Consider the following 18,736-nt stretch of genomic DNA (forward strand, 5'->3'; position numbering starts at 1 on the left):
AAGAAGAGATTGTTGAAGTTAGCCAGAAAGCCACTGGGTAGGGCTCTCTAAAAAAAGATTCTCTTTGGAGATTACAGAAGAAATGAAATGGGTTGATGTGCATACGTAGTTGGGTATTTGCCCTTCACTGACCACAGAGAAAGACCAGTAGGGGTGAATTTTCCTAACTATGTCTGTCTCCTTTCCTACCACTATCTCATCTGCCCACCCCAAAAAGCCTCTCTCTATGTTTTTCCTTCTAGCCAGTCTTGGAGGATTAGAGATTCTACCCACATTTATACAATAAATGGTATTGGGACAATTGTATGTCTATTTGGAAAAATACAGCATGATGTATCAATATCACATGATACAAATAAACATAAAATTTAAATAGATTTGAACTACAAAAGTTGCTAAGAAGATATAGGAGAATATTTGTATAATCTTGATGTGGAACAAAAAGACAGACTTGACTATGTGTTAAACTTATGATAAAAGACACCATGAGCAAAGTTAAAAGATATATAACTAACAAAAATTGCATATAACAAAAAGCTATTATATAAAGAGTCTTTATAAGTTATTAGAACAAAGGGCAAAATAAACAAAATAGGCAATTCATAAGTAAGGAAATACAAAGGGCAAGTGTATTAGTTAACCTTGCTACTAATTAAAAAGTACAAAGTAAAACAAGATTGTTTAGTACTTGTCAGATTAGCAAAGATTAAAAATTATTTTTAATTCTCAGTGGTGTTATGAGAAAATAGGCAGTCCATTGGTTTTTTTGTTTTCTTTTGAGACAAGGTCTTGCTCCATTGCCTAGCCTGGAGTGCAGTGGTGTGATCATAGCTCACTGCGACCTTGAACTCGTGGGCTCCAGCAATCCTCCCACCTCAGCTTCCTGAGTAGCTGGGCCTACAGGGGCATGCCACCATGCCAGGCTAGCCAGGCTAATTTTTTTTTTTTAAGAGACAGGGTCTCACTATGTTGCCTAGGCTGGTTTCAAACCAGATCATTGTTTAAAGTACATTTTAAAATATATATTTTAAAATAATATATAAATTTAAAAATATTTTTGGGGGTTAATCTGTCAATATGTATAAAAAATTTAAATGTGCATATGCCTTGGTTTAGCAGTTTGACTTCCTTGAAATTTTATAAGGAAGTAATTGGATATGTAGCAATTTCATGTACAAAGTATATTTTTATTGTAATGTTTATACTATCAAAGACATCAGAATCAACTTAGATTTTCATTAATAGGGGATTCTTTAAAAAAATGGTGCTTTATTCATAAAACTCCATAGATTTTAAAATTATAATATGAGATGTTTTTAATAAACAGAAAACAGATTATAATGGTATACATACTATGATCCTAATTTTGTGCATAAAATATGGAAAAGTATAAAAGCATAAAAAGACTGAAATAAGTTATGTCAAAATTTGTTCTCTTCTATATATATTTTCCAGATTTTTAAAATTAATTTGTTATTTGAAATATACTTATTTAAGTATGAAAAAATAAAATATATATACATATGCATATAAACATTTTAAGAATGTATTATAAAGGTATTCTTTGATAACTGGAAATATCAATGTTGAAGTCCTAATTTTTCTCCATTTTCTACTTGAGTTGAAGTTTCTAATTTTGTGGTTGGGAAACTGAGGTCTGTCAACATTGTTTTCAAAGAGAAATAGATTTAGTATCCATAGATACCTTGGTATCCATAGATGACCTTGAGATGGAGACCCGAAAAGTTCCTTCCAAGTTTTGTTGTTGATTTTGCTAATACAGTCACAGCTGCAATCATCTTTGGTACATGCCTCACTGGCTCAGGAAAATAAAAGCCATCTCCTGTTCTCAGGCACATTCTGAGAATGGCATTAGGTCCTACGGTGATGCCATTGCTTCGATTTTACCCTGGCGATGCAGGGAGCTTGAATGCTGGGTCAGAAGCCCTGTGTTACCATCTGCTTTCTTCTTCAGGCTCCCGGAGAGAAAGGTGTGGGTACCGCGTGGTGCGGAGACAGAGAAGTTCCGATGAGCATCTGCACTGCCTGAGCAAAGCCAAGAAGAGCAGCGGCCACGTGCCCCGAGTGAAGGAGTTGCTGCTGAGCGCCCTGAGCCCGGAGCAGCTGGTGCTCACGCTCCTGGAGGCAGAGCCGCCCAACGTGCTGGTGAGCCGCCCCAGCTCGCCCTTCACCGAGGCCTCCATGATGATGTCCCTGACCAAGCTGGCCGACAAGGAACTGGTACACATGATCAGCTGGGCCAAGAAAATCCCTGGTAGGCCTTTTCCGGGTATTTGCCTTCTATTTCTTTGTAGAAAGTCCTGCTCCTAATAGTTAAGGGGCAAGCATACAACATAAAGGTCCATAAAATATGCCTAGATATTTAACAGTTTGACAGCTTTATTTATTTATTTTTTTGTTGAGATACAGTCTCACTCTGTTGTTCTGGATAGAGTGGAATGGAATCATCATAGCTCACTGCAACCTCCAACTCCTGGGCTCAAGCAACCCTCCTGCCTCAGCCTCCAGAGTAGCAGGGACTACAGTTGCGTGCTACAATGCCTGGCTGATTGTTTTCTTTTTGGTAGAGACGGGGTCTCTTGCTCAGGCTAGTTTTGAACTCCTGAGCTCAAGGAGTACTCTCGCCTGGCCTCCCAGAGTGCTAGGATGACAGGCGTGAGCCACCACGCCCAGCCTGACAACTTGATTTATAATTTCTTTGAGGAAATATGTTCTTTCCCCCTATCTTGACATACATACCTTCAACAAGGCCAGGTTCTGATTTAGAATTCTTGAACTCCTCTGAGCTCTACACCAGATGTGAAAGTGTGGGAAGAGCTGTACATGACTCAGCCATTTCTATTCCTGACTCCCTTCTTTTTCCACCCCCAGAACCATCCCACACTGTCTCGCACACACCCCATCCTGTCTGCATCCCCTACACATTTGTCTGTTGGCCACTTCTCATGCTTAGAGGTGATCTGGGAAGATGGACCCAGGGAGGAAACTCACTCAGGCTCTGGAATTGAACTTGGAGTGATTTGGGCAAGAAATTCTAGAGGACGTGGAACATGGTTAAAAGGAAGGAATATGAGGTCCACAGTGACCTGTATCTTGGCTGTGTGGACCCCTCACCTTGAGAGGCGGGGTGTGGTCAGGTGGTAGTGGGGTAGGGTACAGTGACTAATATGAAAGTTTTGTCAGATGCTAAACATTGTAAAATATTGTTCCAATAGAGAATCAGAATTGTGTATATAAATAAATATATATGGCCAAATAGAGCAAATTAGCAGTTGACATAACATGAAGCATAAATGGGCCAATAAACCTAGAATGCCATCAAGTTAGAAATGGGCTTAATTACTCATGAGTTAGCATTTGGAATGTGCATTTTCCATCCTGTAAGGAGATCTCTTCCCTAGGCCCATTTGTATTAATAATAAATACCTGAAGTACTGTATTGTATTTATTACCAACTAATTATCCTTTGAATGGGTGTTTCTGTGGAGAAGTGAATACAGGATTCTAACCTAGAATGGCAACACCCCCCTACCCTGCCAAAAAATCTTCTGCATGCAGTTCCTCACAGTTGTCTAAGAAGTGAGGTCCCTCTCCAGGTTCTGAGGCCCTGCAGGGACCTTCCCCCGGCCTGCGGGCAGCACTTGCATTGGGCAAACTGTAGCGCTTAGGAGGGCTGAGGTGCTGAGGGATGAGCAGTAGTGGGTAAAGAACTAGGGAACCAAGGCCCAGGGTGATGGTGTCTTTTGAGGTCATTCACTGGCCTCAGTCCAGTCCTTTGGAGCTTCCTGAGGATTTTCTGGTTTCTGGTTTGGTTTGGTTTTGTCTAGTGTCTTCACCTTTGCCAGCATTGTTTCCCAGAGGAGACGGTACTGATGCACTGTCCTCTAGTTTTTACTTTATTTAATTAATTAATTTATTTATTTTGAGACAGAGTCTCACTTTGTTGCCCAGGCTAGAGTGAGTGCCGTGGCATCAGCCTGGCTCACAGCAACCTCAAACTCCTGGGCTCAAGCAATCCTCCTGCCTCAGCCTCCCGAGTAGCTGGGACGACAGGCATGCGCCATCATGCCCGGCTAATTTTTTCTATATATATCTTAGTTGGCCAATTAATTTCTTTCTATTTATAGTAGAGACGGGGTCTTGCTCTTGCTCAAGTTGGTTTCGAACTCCTGAACTTGAACAATTTGCCTGCCTCGGTCTCCCAGAGAGCTAGGATTACAGGCGTGAGCCACTGCACCCGGCCTTAGTTTCTACTTTAAATGTGTTTCAAACACTATTTTGCAGGACTGCGTGTGGAGAGTGGTGGTGAAATTAATTACTGCTGACAGCTGTGTGGCTTCTCTGTGCCATAACACGGCTGAACTCTAAAGTTGCACAAGCCCCTCTTCAGGCCTGGTATTTGGAAAGATTTTCAGAAAACTTAGGCATAGGCTGAAAGTGTGATTTCTTTTTTTCCCCTCTTTCAGCTGACATAGTCATTGTCCAAATTAAAAAAATATATTAAAATATCATATAGTCTTGTTGAATATCTGCAAGAATAAAAAGTTCGATCTTTCTCATGTAGGTTTGTTGTCTATAACTGGGTAAAAGTGGAAGGCGTGTACATACCAGGAACCTGAATTGAGCTAGCCTGTGGCTTTGAAAGTATCTATCTTTACATTCATTATTACAGTAACTTATCCTTTATGCAAATTTACATTATAATTGTTCAAAGACTTGAACCACGTGTGTTCTCTGTGCCATAGTTTCCTCATCTGTAAAAAGGAGGATAAGAGATCCTACTTGTAGGAGATTCTCAGAGGTAGAAATTATTATTCCTATTTTTCCTGTAAGGAAAACAAAGACTTAAAAGGAAATTAATAACCAGCTACGAAGAGACTAATGGGGTCCAACCAGAGCACATGTCACTCCAAGGCTGAGCCTTCTGTTCCTGTATTTATATTACACTGACCCCTCCTTTTATCACGGCTTGTAGAGGAAGCCTCGGTGCTGTGTCTGCTTAGCTGGTTTTTTTTTCTTTTTGAGACAGAGTCTCACTCTGTTGCTTGGGCTAAAGTGCCGTCAAACTCCTGAGCTCAAGCAAATTCTACTGCCCCAGCCTCCCAAGTAGCTGGGACTACAGGCATGTACCACCACACCTGGCTAATTTTTTCTCTATATATTTTTAGTTTGCCAATTAATTTGTGTCGATTTTTAGTAGAGACAGGGTCTTGCTCTTGCTCAGGCTGATTTCGAACTCCTGACCTTGAGTGATCCACCCGCCCTCAGCCTCCTAGAGTGCTAGGATTATCTGCTTACCTTTTGAAGTACTCATCTCCCCAGAGGTTGATTACCTGCTTCTTTCCAGTTCTGTGAACAACGTATGCTATTAGGTTATCAGGACCTGCTTTGGTTGGTACATTTACTTTTTGGGATAGACTCGCCTAGAAGCAGTGCTTCTATCCAAAAGAATGATCCTAACACTGAATGGGAAATTTTAAGCAATCAGGGAACCCATTTCAGTGGAAGCCTTGACTTTCGGCATGGGCTGGCACTGCTTTCTGCACACTCCCTCCCCCACAGCTTCCACCTACCCCATTCTCCTACCCTCCTGGGCCTGTTGTGGGTTGGGTGAGACAGACAGGCCCTCTGGCAGGGAGCATTAGCTTTCTCAGCAGTGCAGAGGAATTATTAGGATATAGCTAACAAAGATCAAGTCTGGCCTTCCATTCTTCTCCAGCATCTGCCTGGGGAGCTGAACGAGCCCAGTTAATAGTGCTTCATAAATTCTAAATGACATATATTTGTCTCTAGAAGGGGTCCAAGATTAGAAACTGTGACTTGCACAACTTCAAAATTTTCTTCCTTTAACCAGCATTTAATCACATCTTTAAAATATATTGTTTGTGTTTTCTTAGCATTTTAAAACTTGCCATTCTGTCTCTACAGAAACAGGGAGCTGAGGAGCAGGGTGGGTGTGTCTCATGGCCTCTTGCTTTCCGTAGGCTTCGTGGAGCTCAGCCTGTTGGACCAAGTTCGGCTCTTGGAAAGCTGCTGGATGGAGGTGTTAATGGTGGGGCTGATGTGGCGCTCAATTGACCACCCCGGCAAGCTCATCTTTGCTCCAGACCTCGTTCTGGACAGGTAAGAAAGAAAACGCATTGTGTTTCTTCTCCAACTTGTTAGAGTGAGGGCTTACTGAGTGGGAACAAAGTCCTGGGTGCTGCAATTAAAATCTCACATCTGAAGGGCAATTAAAGAATGAAAATGTTGTCATTTCCTTCACTGAGTCAAGAACCAGAGAAGGAGAGAGCATGGGTACAAGGATTCAGTGTCCCGTAACTCATTTTTAATCTGTGGTGCAGCAGCATGTACAGGCCAGGGCCATAATGGGACTGTGTCCCACAGGGTATGTGGCCACTAAATGTACAAGTCGGCATAGAGTTTTCCATTCTCAGGTTATTATCTTAAATTGTCCTGCTGTTTTTTTTTTCCACCTATAGGGACTGATTATATCTTGAGCTATCAACATCTGGGCAGGTGATAAAATTCTTACAAATATGCCAAGTTTATTTTCTTGTGCTTTAACTCACCCCAATGCATGTACTATATAGCATATTTGACAATAGGGATAGAAGGAGTGGTTATCAAAACCAAATGGAAATTAACAGGAATTGAAACACAATGGTGCTGATGCCATAACTTGGTTGCATTTAGTTTTCTTTTAAAGATGACACAGAAAAGGAACCAGTTTTTAATTGACTTAGGTGAACTGTTTGTGGAGGCAAAGCTGGCATATACAACTGTGAAGCTTTTTAGCAGGAGAAGCAGAATACTCTATTGGTGTGAATTTGAACAGTTTGGAGATCTCCATGGAAGTTGATTTCCATGCCCCTTACATTGACAAAGTGCCAGCGTTGAATGTTCACCCACATCAGACCTTGTGCACAGAGTGGGAGGATGCCTAGTACTATGAATGGAAAGTACCTGCCCCAACTCTTGCGTTACAATCCTGTTACCGCTTTAGATCATCAGGAGAGCCCCGGGTACACCTTATGTAGGTGGAGAATGAAACCCTAAGATGTCAGCACCCGTTCTGCCTGTTGTCATGGATGACAATATTGACAAAGAGCACTGTTCTGAGTAATGGAGGTGTTTTGGACAGAGCCTTTGGGGAGACCTGGAGCATGGCATGTGGCTCAAGCAGGAGCTAGCCCAGGTGGTGAACCATAGATGGAGGCTCTGGAAGCTCAGAGCAGTGCAGGCATCAGACCCATTAGTAACAATCAAAATGGCTGATTTATTGGCTGTGTGTGCACTTGACATATGTTGACTCATTTAATCTTCCCAACGGTTCTTTGTGGGTAAGCACCATTTATCACCCCTATCCTTCAGATATAGATATGGGAGGTTAAGTAACCTGCCTACAGTTACAAAGTAGTAATGGTAGAGCTGGATGTGGGGGTCTAGCTGTAAAGTCCACCCTCCTATGGACAATAGTACACTGCCTCTTAGTGGGATAGAGAACTGGAAGGAGAGAGAGGAGGCCAAACTATCTGTCTACTTTATGCTTTCGTCTTAGAGCAGCCCTATTCTACTCTCTGCGCACTGCAGAGACCCACTCCTGCTGTCATCTCAGCTAGCATGTTGCAAGGCAAGCTGAAAAGCCAGGCCATCGCTCCCATTCATTCATTCATTATTTTCCACTATGTCACTTATGCATACATGTAAATATACACATAAAATTCTCCTAGAAGTTACTGCTAGGAAGATGGTCCATCCCTTGATGAACCAATACATTTGCAGAAATTGAGATTAAATTATTTTACTTTTTGGATTGATTTTTAATTGATGACAAATTTTGTGTTTATTTTCAGTTACTGTTTCATTCCTGGTTTTTAGTGCAATCAACTCTCCCCTTTTTCTCATATGGGTTATTTAATTCCCATTAATATGTGTATAAGTTTGTATAAATGGACACAAATTCTGTATAAATGTGAGGCCTATCTTTTAGTTACATAATAGATGGAAAAAAAGTTATTTTTCTTGTAAGTTTTTATTGATTGATTGGTTCACTGAGATGAGGTCTTACTCTGTTGCCCATGCTGACCTTGAACTCCTGGGCTCAAACATTCCTCTTGCTTCAGTCTCCCAAGTAGCTGGGATTATAGGTACACACCACCAAGCCCACTGTAGAAATGTTACAGGATATTACAAATTATTTTTAACAGACTTACATTAATCTTTATAAATATTTTAAAGTATATTTTACAACATATAAATCTAGTATATTTGGTTGAGTATAGAAGAGGAATTCTTGGGAATTGTGAATGCATTCATACTGAGCCGGCCTTTTTTTGAGTGCCTACTGGTGTTTATTTCTTGTTGCAATCCCTAGTAGTGTGTGTGTGTGTGTGTGTGTGTGTGTTTTAAGAGACTGGGTCTCGCTCTGTTGCCAAGGTTGGAGTGCAGTGGTGTGATCTTAACTTCCTATAGCCTTGAACTCTTGGGCTCAAGCGATCCTCCTGTCTCAGCCTATCAAATAGCTAGGACTACAGATGCACACCATCATGCCTGGATAATGTTTAAACTTTTTGTAGAGATGGGGTCTTGCTGTGTTTCCCAGGCTAGTCTCAAACTCCTGGCTTCAAATTCCTCCTATTTTGGCCTCTGAAACTGCTGGCATTACAGGCATGAGCCACCTCGCCTGGGCCCTAGTCTTTTTTTTAACACACTGACTTTGTGAAGTCTAGAATTTCTAGTCTAAGATAGTTCAGTTACTTAGTGCATCTCTTATACAGATAAATATACTTGTATGTAATAGATACTAATATATTTCTGCAGGAGTTGCTTATTCAAAAAGACAGGGATCATGCTCCATAAAGGAATGTTATGAATGTTTTTCGCATGGTGAATAAATAACCTTCACACTACTTGAAAGTAACTGTTTTTTGCTGGATTGTCCTACCAAAGTTCCTTCAAGTGATGGTATGACTGAATAAGCAGTTAGTACAACTAGTTTAGCCTATTTGTGGATACTGAGACTGTAATTTTTATTTCCCTTTATTCTTGTTGAGGCTTCTGCACCAAGAAAACTTGAACCTACTGAGGATGAGAGGAAAATCCGGTTATCTCAGCTTATTTCTAACAAGGTAGTTCTTCTTTTAGTAACTACTAGAATCATAAATTCATGTGAAGATCTACCACAGAACCTCAGCTTCTTCTGCTTAAAAAAATCATGTATGCTAAGGCATCTTTCCATTCTCAGGTTATTATCTTAAATTGTCCTGCTGTTTTTTTTTTTCAACCTATAGGGACTGATTATATCTTGAGCTACTAACATCTGGGCAGGTGATAAAATCCTTAGCATCAATAAGAAGCTGTCAGAGCTTAAAAAGTCAGAGGAAATTTGGATCTGGGCTTGACCCCATTGTAGACATTTACAGAGTTCATAGAATGTACGGAGTTTGCATTTACATTAGTTATTTTGTATGTTGAATTTCTTAAAGATAGCCACAGAATTTTCACATCTAAATTTTAATGTGCTCTGTATAGCCAGGTAATTTCACTTCAGTTTGGTATTAAGTCCCCCCATTCTCAGCCCCCCCCCTTCCTTTTGTCACACATACAGAGGTCAGCTGTGGTCTGTGCCTATGTGTGGGCTGCCAGCAGATATATATGTAGGTGCAAAATATTGTACCCCAAAGTAAGAGCCATGCATTCAAAATTTTGGTGTTTGTATAGTTTTTCTTTTATAAAAGAATGATAAGATATTATACATGTAATTATTAAATTTTGTGTAGAACTGGTTCATGGACAAATAGCGTGGAAAAATAAATTTCTGTGAGTAGGTCAGTTTGATTGATATGTTGTTTCAATATTTTAACATGCAAATCATATGGTCCTCTGTCTTCAATTCTTTTAATCCTGTCCTACTTTCTTACTCATAATTCAGTTTCAATCTAAAATTACAAAATATATGAAATAGATTTCATTAACTTGTTATTTTAAAGTCCTTCCTCACTTTGTTCTGTGAAAGTAGAAGTTTATTAGGTTGTCATTTATGAGGTATTGTAGTTTATTGCCCCTATCTTTTTTTTTTTTTTTTTTTTTGAGACAGAGTCTCGCTTTGTTGCCCAGGCTAGAGTGAGTGCCAGGGCATCAGCCTAGCTCACAGCAACGTCAAACTCCTGGGCTCAAGCAATCCTGCTGCCTCAGCCTCCCGAGTAGCTAGGACTACAGGCATGCGCCACCATGCCTGGCTCATTTTTTCTATATATGTTAGTTGGCCAATTAATTTCTTTCTATTTATAGTAGAGACGGGGTCTCACTCTTGCTCAGGCTGAACTCCTGAGCTTGAGCAATCTGCCCGCCTTAGCCTCCCGGAGTGCTAGGATTAGAGGCCTGAGCCCCCGCGCCCGGCCTATTGCCGCTATCTTTATTTATTTTATAGAAATGTATTTGGTTTCTGCAGCCTATGAAGTGAATAAAAATATTCTAACTTTGCCACCCTTCGAATGAAATGGTTGGCTGTCACACCTGCGAAAAAGAAAGCAATCAGACGTAGTTCTTTAGATTCTGTTTAGAAATTCACTTTTTCCATGAGATACATACTCTGATTACTGTGAGTTGCAGCATTTATTAGTTCTTTTTTTTTTTTTTTTTTTTTTTTTGAGACAGAGTCTCACTTTGTTGTCCAGGCTAGAGTGAGTGCCGTGGCGTCAGCCTAGCTCACAGCAACCTCACACTCCTGGGCTCCAGCGATCCTTCTGCCTCAGCCTCCCGAGTAGCTGGGACTACAGGCATGCGCCACCATGCCCGGCCAATTTTTTTTATATACATATCAGTTGGCCAATTAATTTCTTTCTATTTATAGTAGAGACGGGGTCTCGCTCTTGCTCAGGCTGGTTTTGAACTCCTGACCTTGAGCAATCCGCCCACCTCGGCCTCCCAGAGAGCTAGGATTACAGGCGTGAGCCACCGCGCCCGGCCTATTAGTTCTTAAGATAGCCCAGTATGTAAACTCTCCTTCTATTTTTGAACTATGAATTTGCATTAAAACCTGCATGTATTTTAATGAGAAAATGATATCAATTTCAATATTTAGGGATTGTTCTTAAGCACAAGTGGCAACTTATAGAACATGAGATTTATTTCAGATGGGTCCCCTTACCATGCCACTTGGGTGTGTGGGGGGTAGGTATGTGTGTGGTATGCATGGGTGCATAATCCCATGTCAGACTCAGAGACTCAGAAGGGTAAAGAGCCCAACCATTAAACCATCAATGCAGGAGTTGGCGGATATTTTGTTTTCACCCCACAGAGATATTTGAAAACCACCTTTTCTTGGTATCAAATGTTCTCAAGCCCAACAGTTACAATTTCCAATAATTAGTTGTCCCCAGGCAAAGTGACTTGGTGCGGCACCAGGGACATTCAGTGAACGAGTGTTTCTTGTGTGTCCACTATGTGCAGGGCCTGTGTCGTCCTCACTAGACGCCTGTACCAGTCTGCCTGAGAGCCCAGAGCAAGGGAGGTGGTTCGGGGAGGGTTGGAGATTTCTTACAGATTTTGATACTCTTTGCCCAGGGCTCTGATTCTCCAACATGACCTTTCCCTATGAGTGACTTCTGGTGAGCACTTAACCTGTGCACTTACAGAAAATTGCAACTGTTTGCTGAAGTTACCATGCTTGTTTGTCAGTGAGCAGTTTGCATGCTTGTAGCTGTGTGTAAGAGAGTCTGGGGTGGGGTGGGAAAGTGCCACTGCTTTGGAATGCAGGACCCTGGCGAGCTGTGGCTCCTAATGGGAAAGGCACCCGATGGGAAAGGCTTCCCCAGGATGAATTGGTGGTATCTAGTAATGTCAGTTCATTTAAATTCTGCAGAAGCTTGTCCCCCAAATACCACCATTGCTAGAAATGTCCTGGCTTGGTGTTGGGGGAAGGAAGAGGGGAGCAGCCAGTTCTTTGAGGACCTTGAGCTCCCTTCAAGGGCTGCTAAATAGATTAAAAATGGAACTCGCAGAGACCCACTGCCTTTCCCTGCGTGCTGCAGGCTTTGAGGAGTGAACGAGGGTTTCACCACAAAGTCATCTAACTGCTTGTCAAGGACTTCCGATAACTCTGTGCCTGATAATAATAGAAAATTTTTGGGAGCAGTGAGGTGGAATAATATGTCTGGCTGGAGTGAATACAAGCTGGTGTTTTCTAGATAAAGTTTAAGTAATTTACTTCAAAAGTATATTTAAAAATTTACGTCCATAAGGAGTTTTGAAAAGAATTTTGATTATATGGTTCAAAGTTTCTCTAAAACATTTGTTTAAAAATAATCTCCAGTAAAAGATTTCCCCATCTCCATATCTAATCCAGCTTCTCTAATTGTGATTTCTTTGTATGTTTTATTTGCTTTTTTCAAATTACACTTAAATGCCTCTTAGTGGCTACACCAGTTTCTAAGTGACCACTAGGAAGTGAGAGTTGAACCCTAGATATAAAGATTTATTTCTTCTTGGGATATTTGCTTCTGTAACACTCAGTCTTACTTATTCCATCTTCCCCATCAGGAAGTATTACTATCTCCCTTTAGTAATATGTGTCATGTGTGGGCTGGTTGACTGAAATGATTTAGAGTGAAAATAATCAACAGAAGTGGTGTTCTTGTGAGAAAACATTTGGTGAACAGGTAGAAGCAAAATGTAGTTCCAATGCACACTTTTGCCTAAATGGTATTTATGTGCATATTTATTTTAGGGATTTATAGGAAATGCCCTGTCTTTATATGAAGATAATTTTAGTAATTTCATATTGCTAGGTAAAGTCTCATTCACATTTTGTAATAGTCAATAAGATCTTAACTTTAACATGTTACAAGATGAAATTTGAGATTAAAAATAAAACACTCATTGTTTTTTGATGGTGGCCTGAAGCTGTGTTCTTTCAATTTCCAAATGAACTTTTGTAGGGATGAGGGGAAATGCGTAGAAGGAATTCTGGAAATCTTTGACATGCTCCTGGCAACGACTTCAAGGTTTCGAGAGTTACAACTCCAACACAAGGAGTATCTCTGTGTCAAGGCCATAATCCTCCTCAACTCCAGTGAGTAACCACGCAGCTGGGCTGGGTTTTATTGGTGAGAGACACGCTGCTTCTAGAACCAGCATGGTGTTAGGAAGAGTATTGGACTTCTATTTTATTTAAAAAGGATAAAATGGCTTCCTTTTTGAATTCTGATTTATTTTTATAGGGATTTACCCTATAGTCAACTTTTGGTAATCTGAGTATAAACTATACATTAGGTGAATGGCAATAAATTTAAAAAGTATCTCAAGCCATTTGCGGGAAAAGAAAAACGAACTTTAAAATGTTTATCTTTCAGCTTTTCTTTAATGTTTATAGAGATATTTTATATGGTTGACATGCATTTATACTTAATGTTTTGGGTTCTACTTTTTACAGATTCATTCATTCGAGATACTTGAGATACAGTCCTGCCTCCAAATAGTTCATAGTGTAGGGAGGGAGGGAGGGAGAGAAAACAAATCATTAAAAATAATCTCACCATGATAATGGAAGTGCACACAGAGCACTATCTGTGGGAAAATAGAAGGAGGAGAGATGCTGGAGTGGACGCAGAAGGGAAAGATGTTGAAGGAGGCTTCAGGGAAGAGCAGAGGGGGCAGATAAGGTTGTAAACTGCAGGGCTGAAGATTACAAATGCTGCTGTGGGCATCAGAAGCCTTAGAAGAGGTTCAGGCAGGGGACCTTCGAGCATAGATACTTGTTTCACAGGGTGACTCTGGCTTCCTCACAGAGGCCTTTAGAGACAATGAGAGCCTGAACTAACTAACTGTGTGGTGGGGTCAGAGGGGAGGACCTGGCTTGAGGGGAAAGTAGGAGGTAAAGGTGGGAAATGGGGAAGGTGTCTAGGATATGTGGATGGTTTAGCTTTGCTGTTTTTTTTCTTATATAGATAATACTTGGTTATTATAAGCATTCAAACAAAAGAAACCCATACAAGGAAGAAAATAAAATCACCAGGAATACCTGCCCTCAAGATAATCACTGTCTTTGGTGGCCATTCTTTAATGCCTTTAGTGCCTGCTTGTGCACACTCCCCTGTCCTTTTTCTATCCTGCAATAATCATTTAAAGTAATAGTTAACCTCCGACGTATATTAGGATAGGGTTTCATTTTTAAAATACAGATACCTCTCCCTCTTGCTTTTTTACTTTTCAAATTGTTGTGAAATCCCTCCAGGTCAACTAGGAGAGATCTAACTCAATCTTTGAAATGAGGGCATTGCACTAAATTGTGCAACCTTCTCTGCATTGATGAGCCTTTACTTAACATCTAGGTCCTCTTTTTTTTTTTAACCATTATAAACATGACTGTAGTAAATAGAGACGTTATTTTGTATGCACTTCTGAATGTCTATGCAGTTGCCATGCTGCACAGTTTACTGTCTACCTGGTGTCGATGCAGCTGCCATGCCAGGTATTAATTGCTTTGCTTAGCCATTTACCCTTGTTGGGCCGTTAGGTTCTTGATGTCTTTTCTTTCTCAGATACTATGTATATCCAGGTTTAATCCTTACCTGATGACTTATAGATATCTTTATTTGAACAACATATGGGGCTTTATTAATTAGATTTTATCCAATCCTAGAACTCAGAGCTTGAAACAACAAGGAAATGTTAGACTGTATTATGTCTCTGTATTTTAACTCAGCCAAAGCGGTAGTCCTGAAGCCAGAGTTCACTGCAGGACCTGTGGCTGCATGTGTCCTAGGCTGCCTTCTGATCCAAGGCTAGCTGACCTCCCCCTGCCCATACACATCTCCCCTCTCACAGACTCTTACACAATGGCATAGTTTTGATGAGGGGGAAAGGGAAACACACAGAGCAGTGATTCTCAAACTATCTGTGGCGAAAGACCAGAATTTGGTGTTTTTGTTTTTTTTTTGAGACAGGGTCTTGTTCTGTCACACAGGCTAGAGTGCAGTGGTGTCATCATAGCTCATTGCAACCTCAAACTCCTGGGCTCAAGTGATCCTCCTGCGTCAGCCTCCCAGGTAGCTAGGACTACAGATGTCCCACTACACCCAGCTAATTTTTCTATTTTTTGTCGATATGGAGTCTTGCTAGGTTGCCCAGGCTGGTTTTGAATTCCTGGCCTCAAGAAATCCTCCCTCCTCGGCCTCCCAAAGTGCTAGGATTATAGGCATGAGCCACTGTGCCCAGCCTTATTCTTTTTTAATTTCTAAATTTGTAAGGATAGTTACCTTTGTAAAATATAATAAAATGAATTAGTAGAAAAATAAGAGTAAAATATAAGCCCTAGTTTATTATATTATTAGTTATATTGATAATTTAAAACTATTTAGTCAATTGCTATAAAATTTCTAAATGCTTACACTCAATTTCCACTTATGTCTTTGTGGACTGGTAACACACCATACTTTGAGTGGCTGTGGAGAGAGCGTAGGATGCTGTCCAGGAGCTGGTTGGGTCTGGGTGGCAGGTGGGCTTAGCCTTGAAGAACAGGGAAGAAGGAATGAAGCAGGAATCCGGGGGCCATGTGAAGGGATAGAGACCCTGAAGGCAACCTTTGAGTACTTCCTAGTTGGGTCTCTGTCTGGCCTTACCTGCCTGACAGGATGTTTCCCTTGCACCCAACACATCCGACTCCATGTATTGTCACCATGCACCTTTTACAAAATACTATGAGGGCCCAGCTTACATCAACGATTAAGTTGATGTGCATGTACGAAATGTCCAGCTAGGACATTTGAAATTGATCACGGAAGAAAATCGCCTTTTTCTGACCTTTTCCAACCGGCCTAGAGACGTTGCCTCCCACTTACGCTGCTGTTTCTTTCTTTGTTAAAGGGAAGATTTCTTGACAGGTATGATCCTGTCTTGGCAGTGGAGGATCATCCAATGCCAGAGGATGGGGCTTTCCTCACTTTCAGAAATAATTCAGAACTCTTTTCTGTGCAGCAAAGTGCTCCTTGGAAAGCAGTGTTTGCTTGTTGTTACAACACTTTGCAGCATAAAGCCTTCTGCTTGGCATGGCTCCTTAACGTCGCTGTAGCCTCTGAGACATCATATTGTGTTGTTGTCAAAGCTAGAAGCAGCATCAGTGCCAATGGGAAAGACGAAGGCTGCGCATCCCTCCCGCAGCATCTGACAGAGCTGCCGGATCAAGACAATTACAGAAGGCGCGGGAGGCATGCGAAGCAATTACCACTTGTGGCGGTAAATGAGTAAAATGTGTTTACAGTAAATCCAAATTTAAGAAATCTTCCTTTCAGAAAGTTCCTTTCTTGGTAGTCATAACAATTGTCAAAACAAATTCATTCTGTTCAGCTTAGCTATGAGGAAAATGGGATTATGTTTCTATTGGAAAATTTCCACTGTCAGGAGAGGTGAGTCTTTTCTATTTAGGTTTTATGGATTTGCACGTACAGGCTTTGTTCTTCTGGATTTTTTGTAGCACCTAAATTAAAAACAACAAAAATAGGGATGGAATCTACCTCCTCACCTTAAATCCAAAAACATTGATGCACTATATATAAAAAAACAGACATTGGACAACAGGCCACCTACAAGTGACCCTGAGAAGGGACACAAATTATTCGGGCCCTTCAAATGCCCAGTTTACTGCCTGGAGCTAGTTTCCAGGTTGCAATGCAGGAGCTGTGTATTAATCAGGTTTCTCCAGAGAAACAGAACCAATAGGATATATATATAGAGAGAGAGAGATACAGGTACATGAGAGGAGATTTATTATGGAGATTGGCTCAAATGATTATGGAGGCCGAGGACTTCTAGAACATGCTATCTGCAAAGTGGAGAACCAAGGAAGGTCAGAAGCACAGTTCAGTGTCAGTCAAAAGATCTGAGAACCCAGGGGAGTGATGGCGTACCTCTCAGTCTGAGGCTGAGGGTTTGAGCAACTGGGGGACCACTGGTGCCAGTCCCAGAGTTCAAAGGCTGGAGAACCTGGAGTTCTGAAGTCCAAGAGCAGGAGAAGATGGGTGTTCCAGCTCAGAGACAGAGAGAGATTGCACAGATTCCCCTTCCCATTTTGTTCTGTCTGGGCCTTTAGCTAATTGGGTGGTGCCTGCCCACACCAAGTAACAGCAGATCTTCCTTGGTCTCCCTGATCCGAGGGATGGAGTTCTGAATCTGGGGCAGCTAAGGAAGCAACGACTGGTGGGACAGTACTAGAGAGGAAAGAGCTACACATAGAACTTTGGAGCTCTGCAGAGGAACCTCTTCCAGTCTTCATCTGAGTTCCAATCTGCTCATGCTTGTGGGAATACTAGCTGAGGGCAGGGAAAGAGCCACCCGAAAGGAATAGGCAAAAGAATCCCCAAAGTTCACACAGGGCCAAGAACAGTTCCTGTTCTCACCAGCCAGTGGGGAAAACCTTGCCATACACTGGACATTGGGTATTACCTTAGTAGTGGAGTAAAATTAGCTCTAGGCTAAAGGCTGTATGGTCCTACCAAACAAAACTTAAAAGCAGTCCTGAAGGTTCAAATTATTGCTAAGTAATTTAACTACATCCCACCACAAAGTTCATGAATAACGGGCATACCTTGTTTTATTACGTTTTGCTTTACTGTACTTGACAGATACTGAATTTTTTATAAGTTGAAGGTTAGTGGCAACCCTGCATTGAACAAGTCTATAAGTGCCACTTTCCAATAGCATGTTCACTTCATGTCTCTGTCATATTTTAGTAGCTGTTGCAATATTTCAGATTTTTTCATTATATCTATTATGGTGATCTGTGATCAGTGATCTTTGATGTTACTGTTGTCATTGTTTTCGGGTGCCATGAACTGTACCCTTATAAAGTGGCAAACTTAACTGATGAATGTGTGCTCTGTTTCACCAACTGGCTGTTCTTCCATCTGTCTCCCTCTCTTCAGGCCTTCTTATTTCCTGAGACACAACAACATTGAAATTAGGCCAGTTAACCCTACAATGGCCTCTGAGTACTAAGTGAAGAGAAGAGTCATACATTTTTCACTTTAAATCAAAAGCTAGAAATGATTAATCTTCATGAGGAAGGCATGTCAAAAGCTGAGATAGGCCCAAAACTAGGCCTTTTGCTCCAAATAGCCAAGTTGTAAATGCAAAGGAAAAATTCTTGTAGGAAATTAAAAGTGCTACTCCAGTGAACACATGAATGATAAGAAAACAAAATAGCCTTACTGTTGATATGGAGAAAGTTTCAGTGGCCTGGATAGAAGATCAAATCAGCCACAGCATTCCCTTAAGCCACAGCCTAATCCAGACCAAGGCCCTAGCTCTCTTCAATTCTGTGAAGGCTGAGAGTGGTGAGGAAGCTGAAGACGAAAAGTCAGAAGCTTGCAGAGGTTGCTTCATGAGGTTTAAGGAAAGAAGCCACCTCCATAACCTAAAAGTGCAAGATGAAGTGTTGATGTAGAAGCTGCAACAAATTATGCAGAAGATCTAGCTAAGATTAAGAAAGTTGGCTACACTAAACAGATTTTCAGCAAAGACAAAAAACAGCCTTATGTTGGAAGAAGATGCTATCTGGGACTTTCACAGCTAGAGAGGAGAGGTCAGTGCTTGGCTTCAAAGGATAGGCTAACTTGCTTGTTAGGGGCTAATGCAACTGGTGACTTTAAGTTGAAGCTAGTGCCCATTTACCATTCTGAAAATCCTAGGGCCCTTAAGAATTATGCTAAATCTACTC

At 41.1% G+C, this 18,736-nt stretch overlaps 1 protein-coding gene across 1 annotated transcript in view; it reads left to right on the plus strand.

Moving 5' to 3' along the window:
• Positions 1–18,736, plus strand: part of ESR2 (estrogen receptor 2) — a 69,934-nt gene that overhangs the window by 32,118 nt on the left and 19,080 nt on the right. The window contains exons 5-7 of the mRNA XM_012777675.3: positions 1,976–2,275; positions 6,006–6,144; positions 12,963–13,096. Of these exons, the coding sequence (XP_012633129.1) occupies positions 1,976–2,275; positions 6,006–6,144; positions 12,963–13,096 (573 nt within the window). The remainder of the gene's footprint in view (positions 1–1,975; positions 2,276–6,005; positions 6,145–12,962; positions 13,097–18,736) is intronic.

This window comes from Microcebus murinus, chromosome 6 (genome assembly GCF_040939455.1).
Source record: "Microcebus murinus isolate Inina chromosome 6, M.murinus_Inina_mat1.0, whole genome shotgun sequence".
NCBI lineage: Eukaryota > Metazoa > Chordata > Mammalia > Primates > Cheirogaleidae > Microcebus > Microcebus murinus.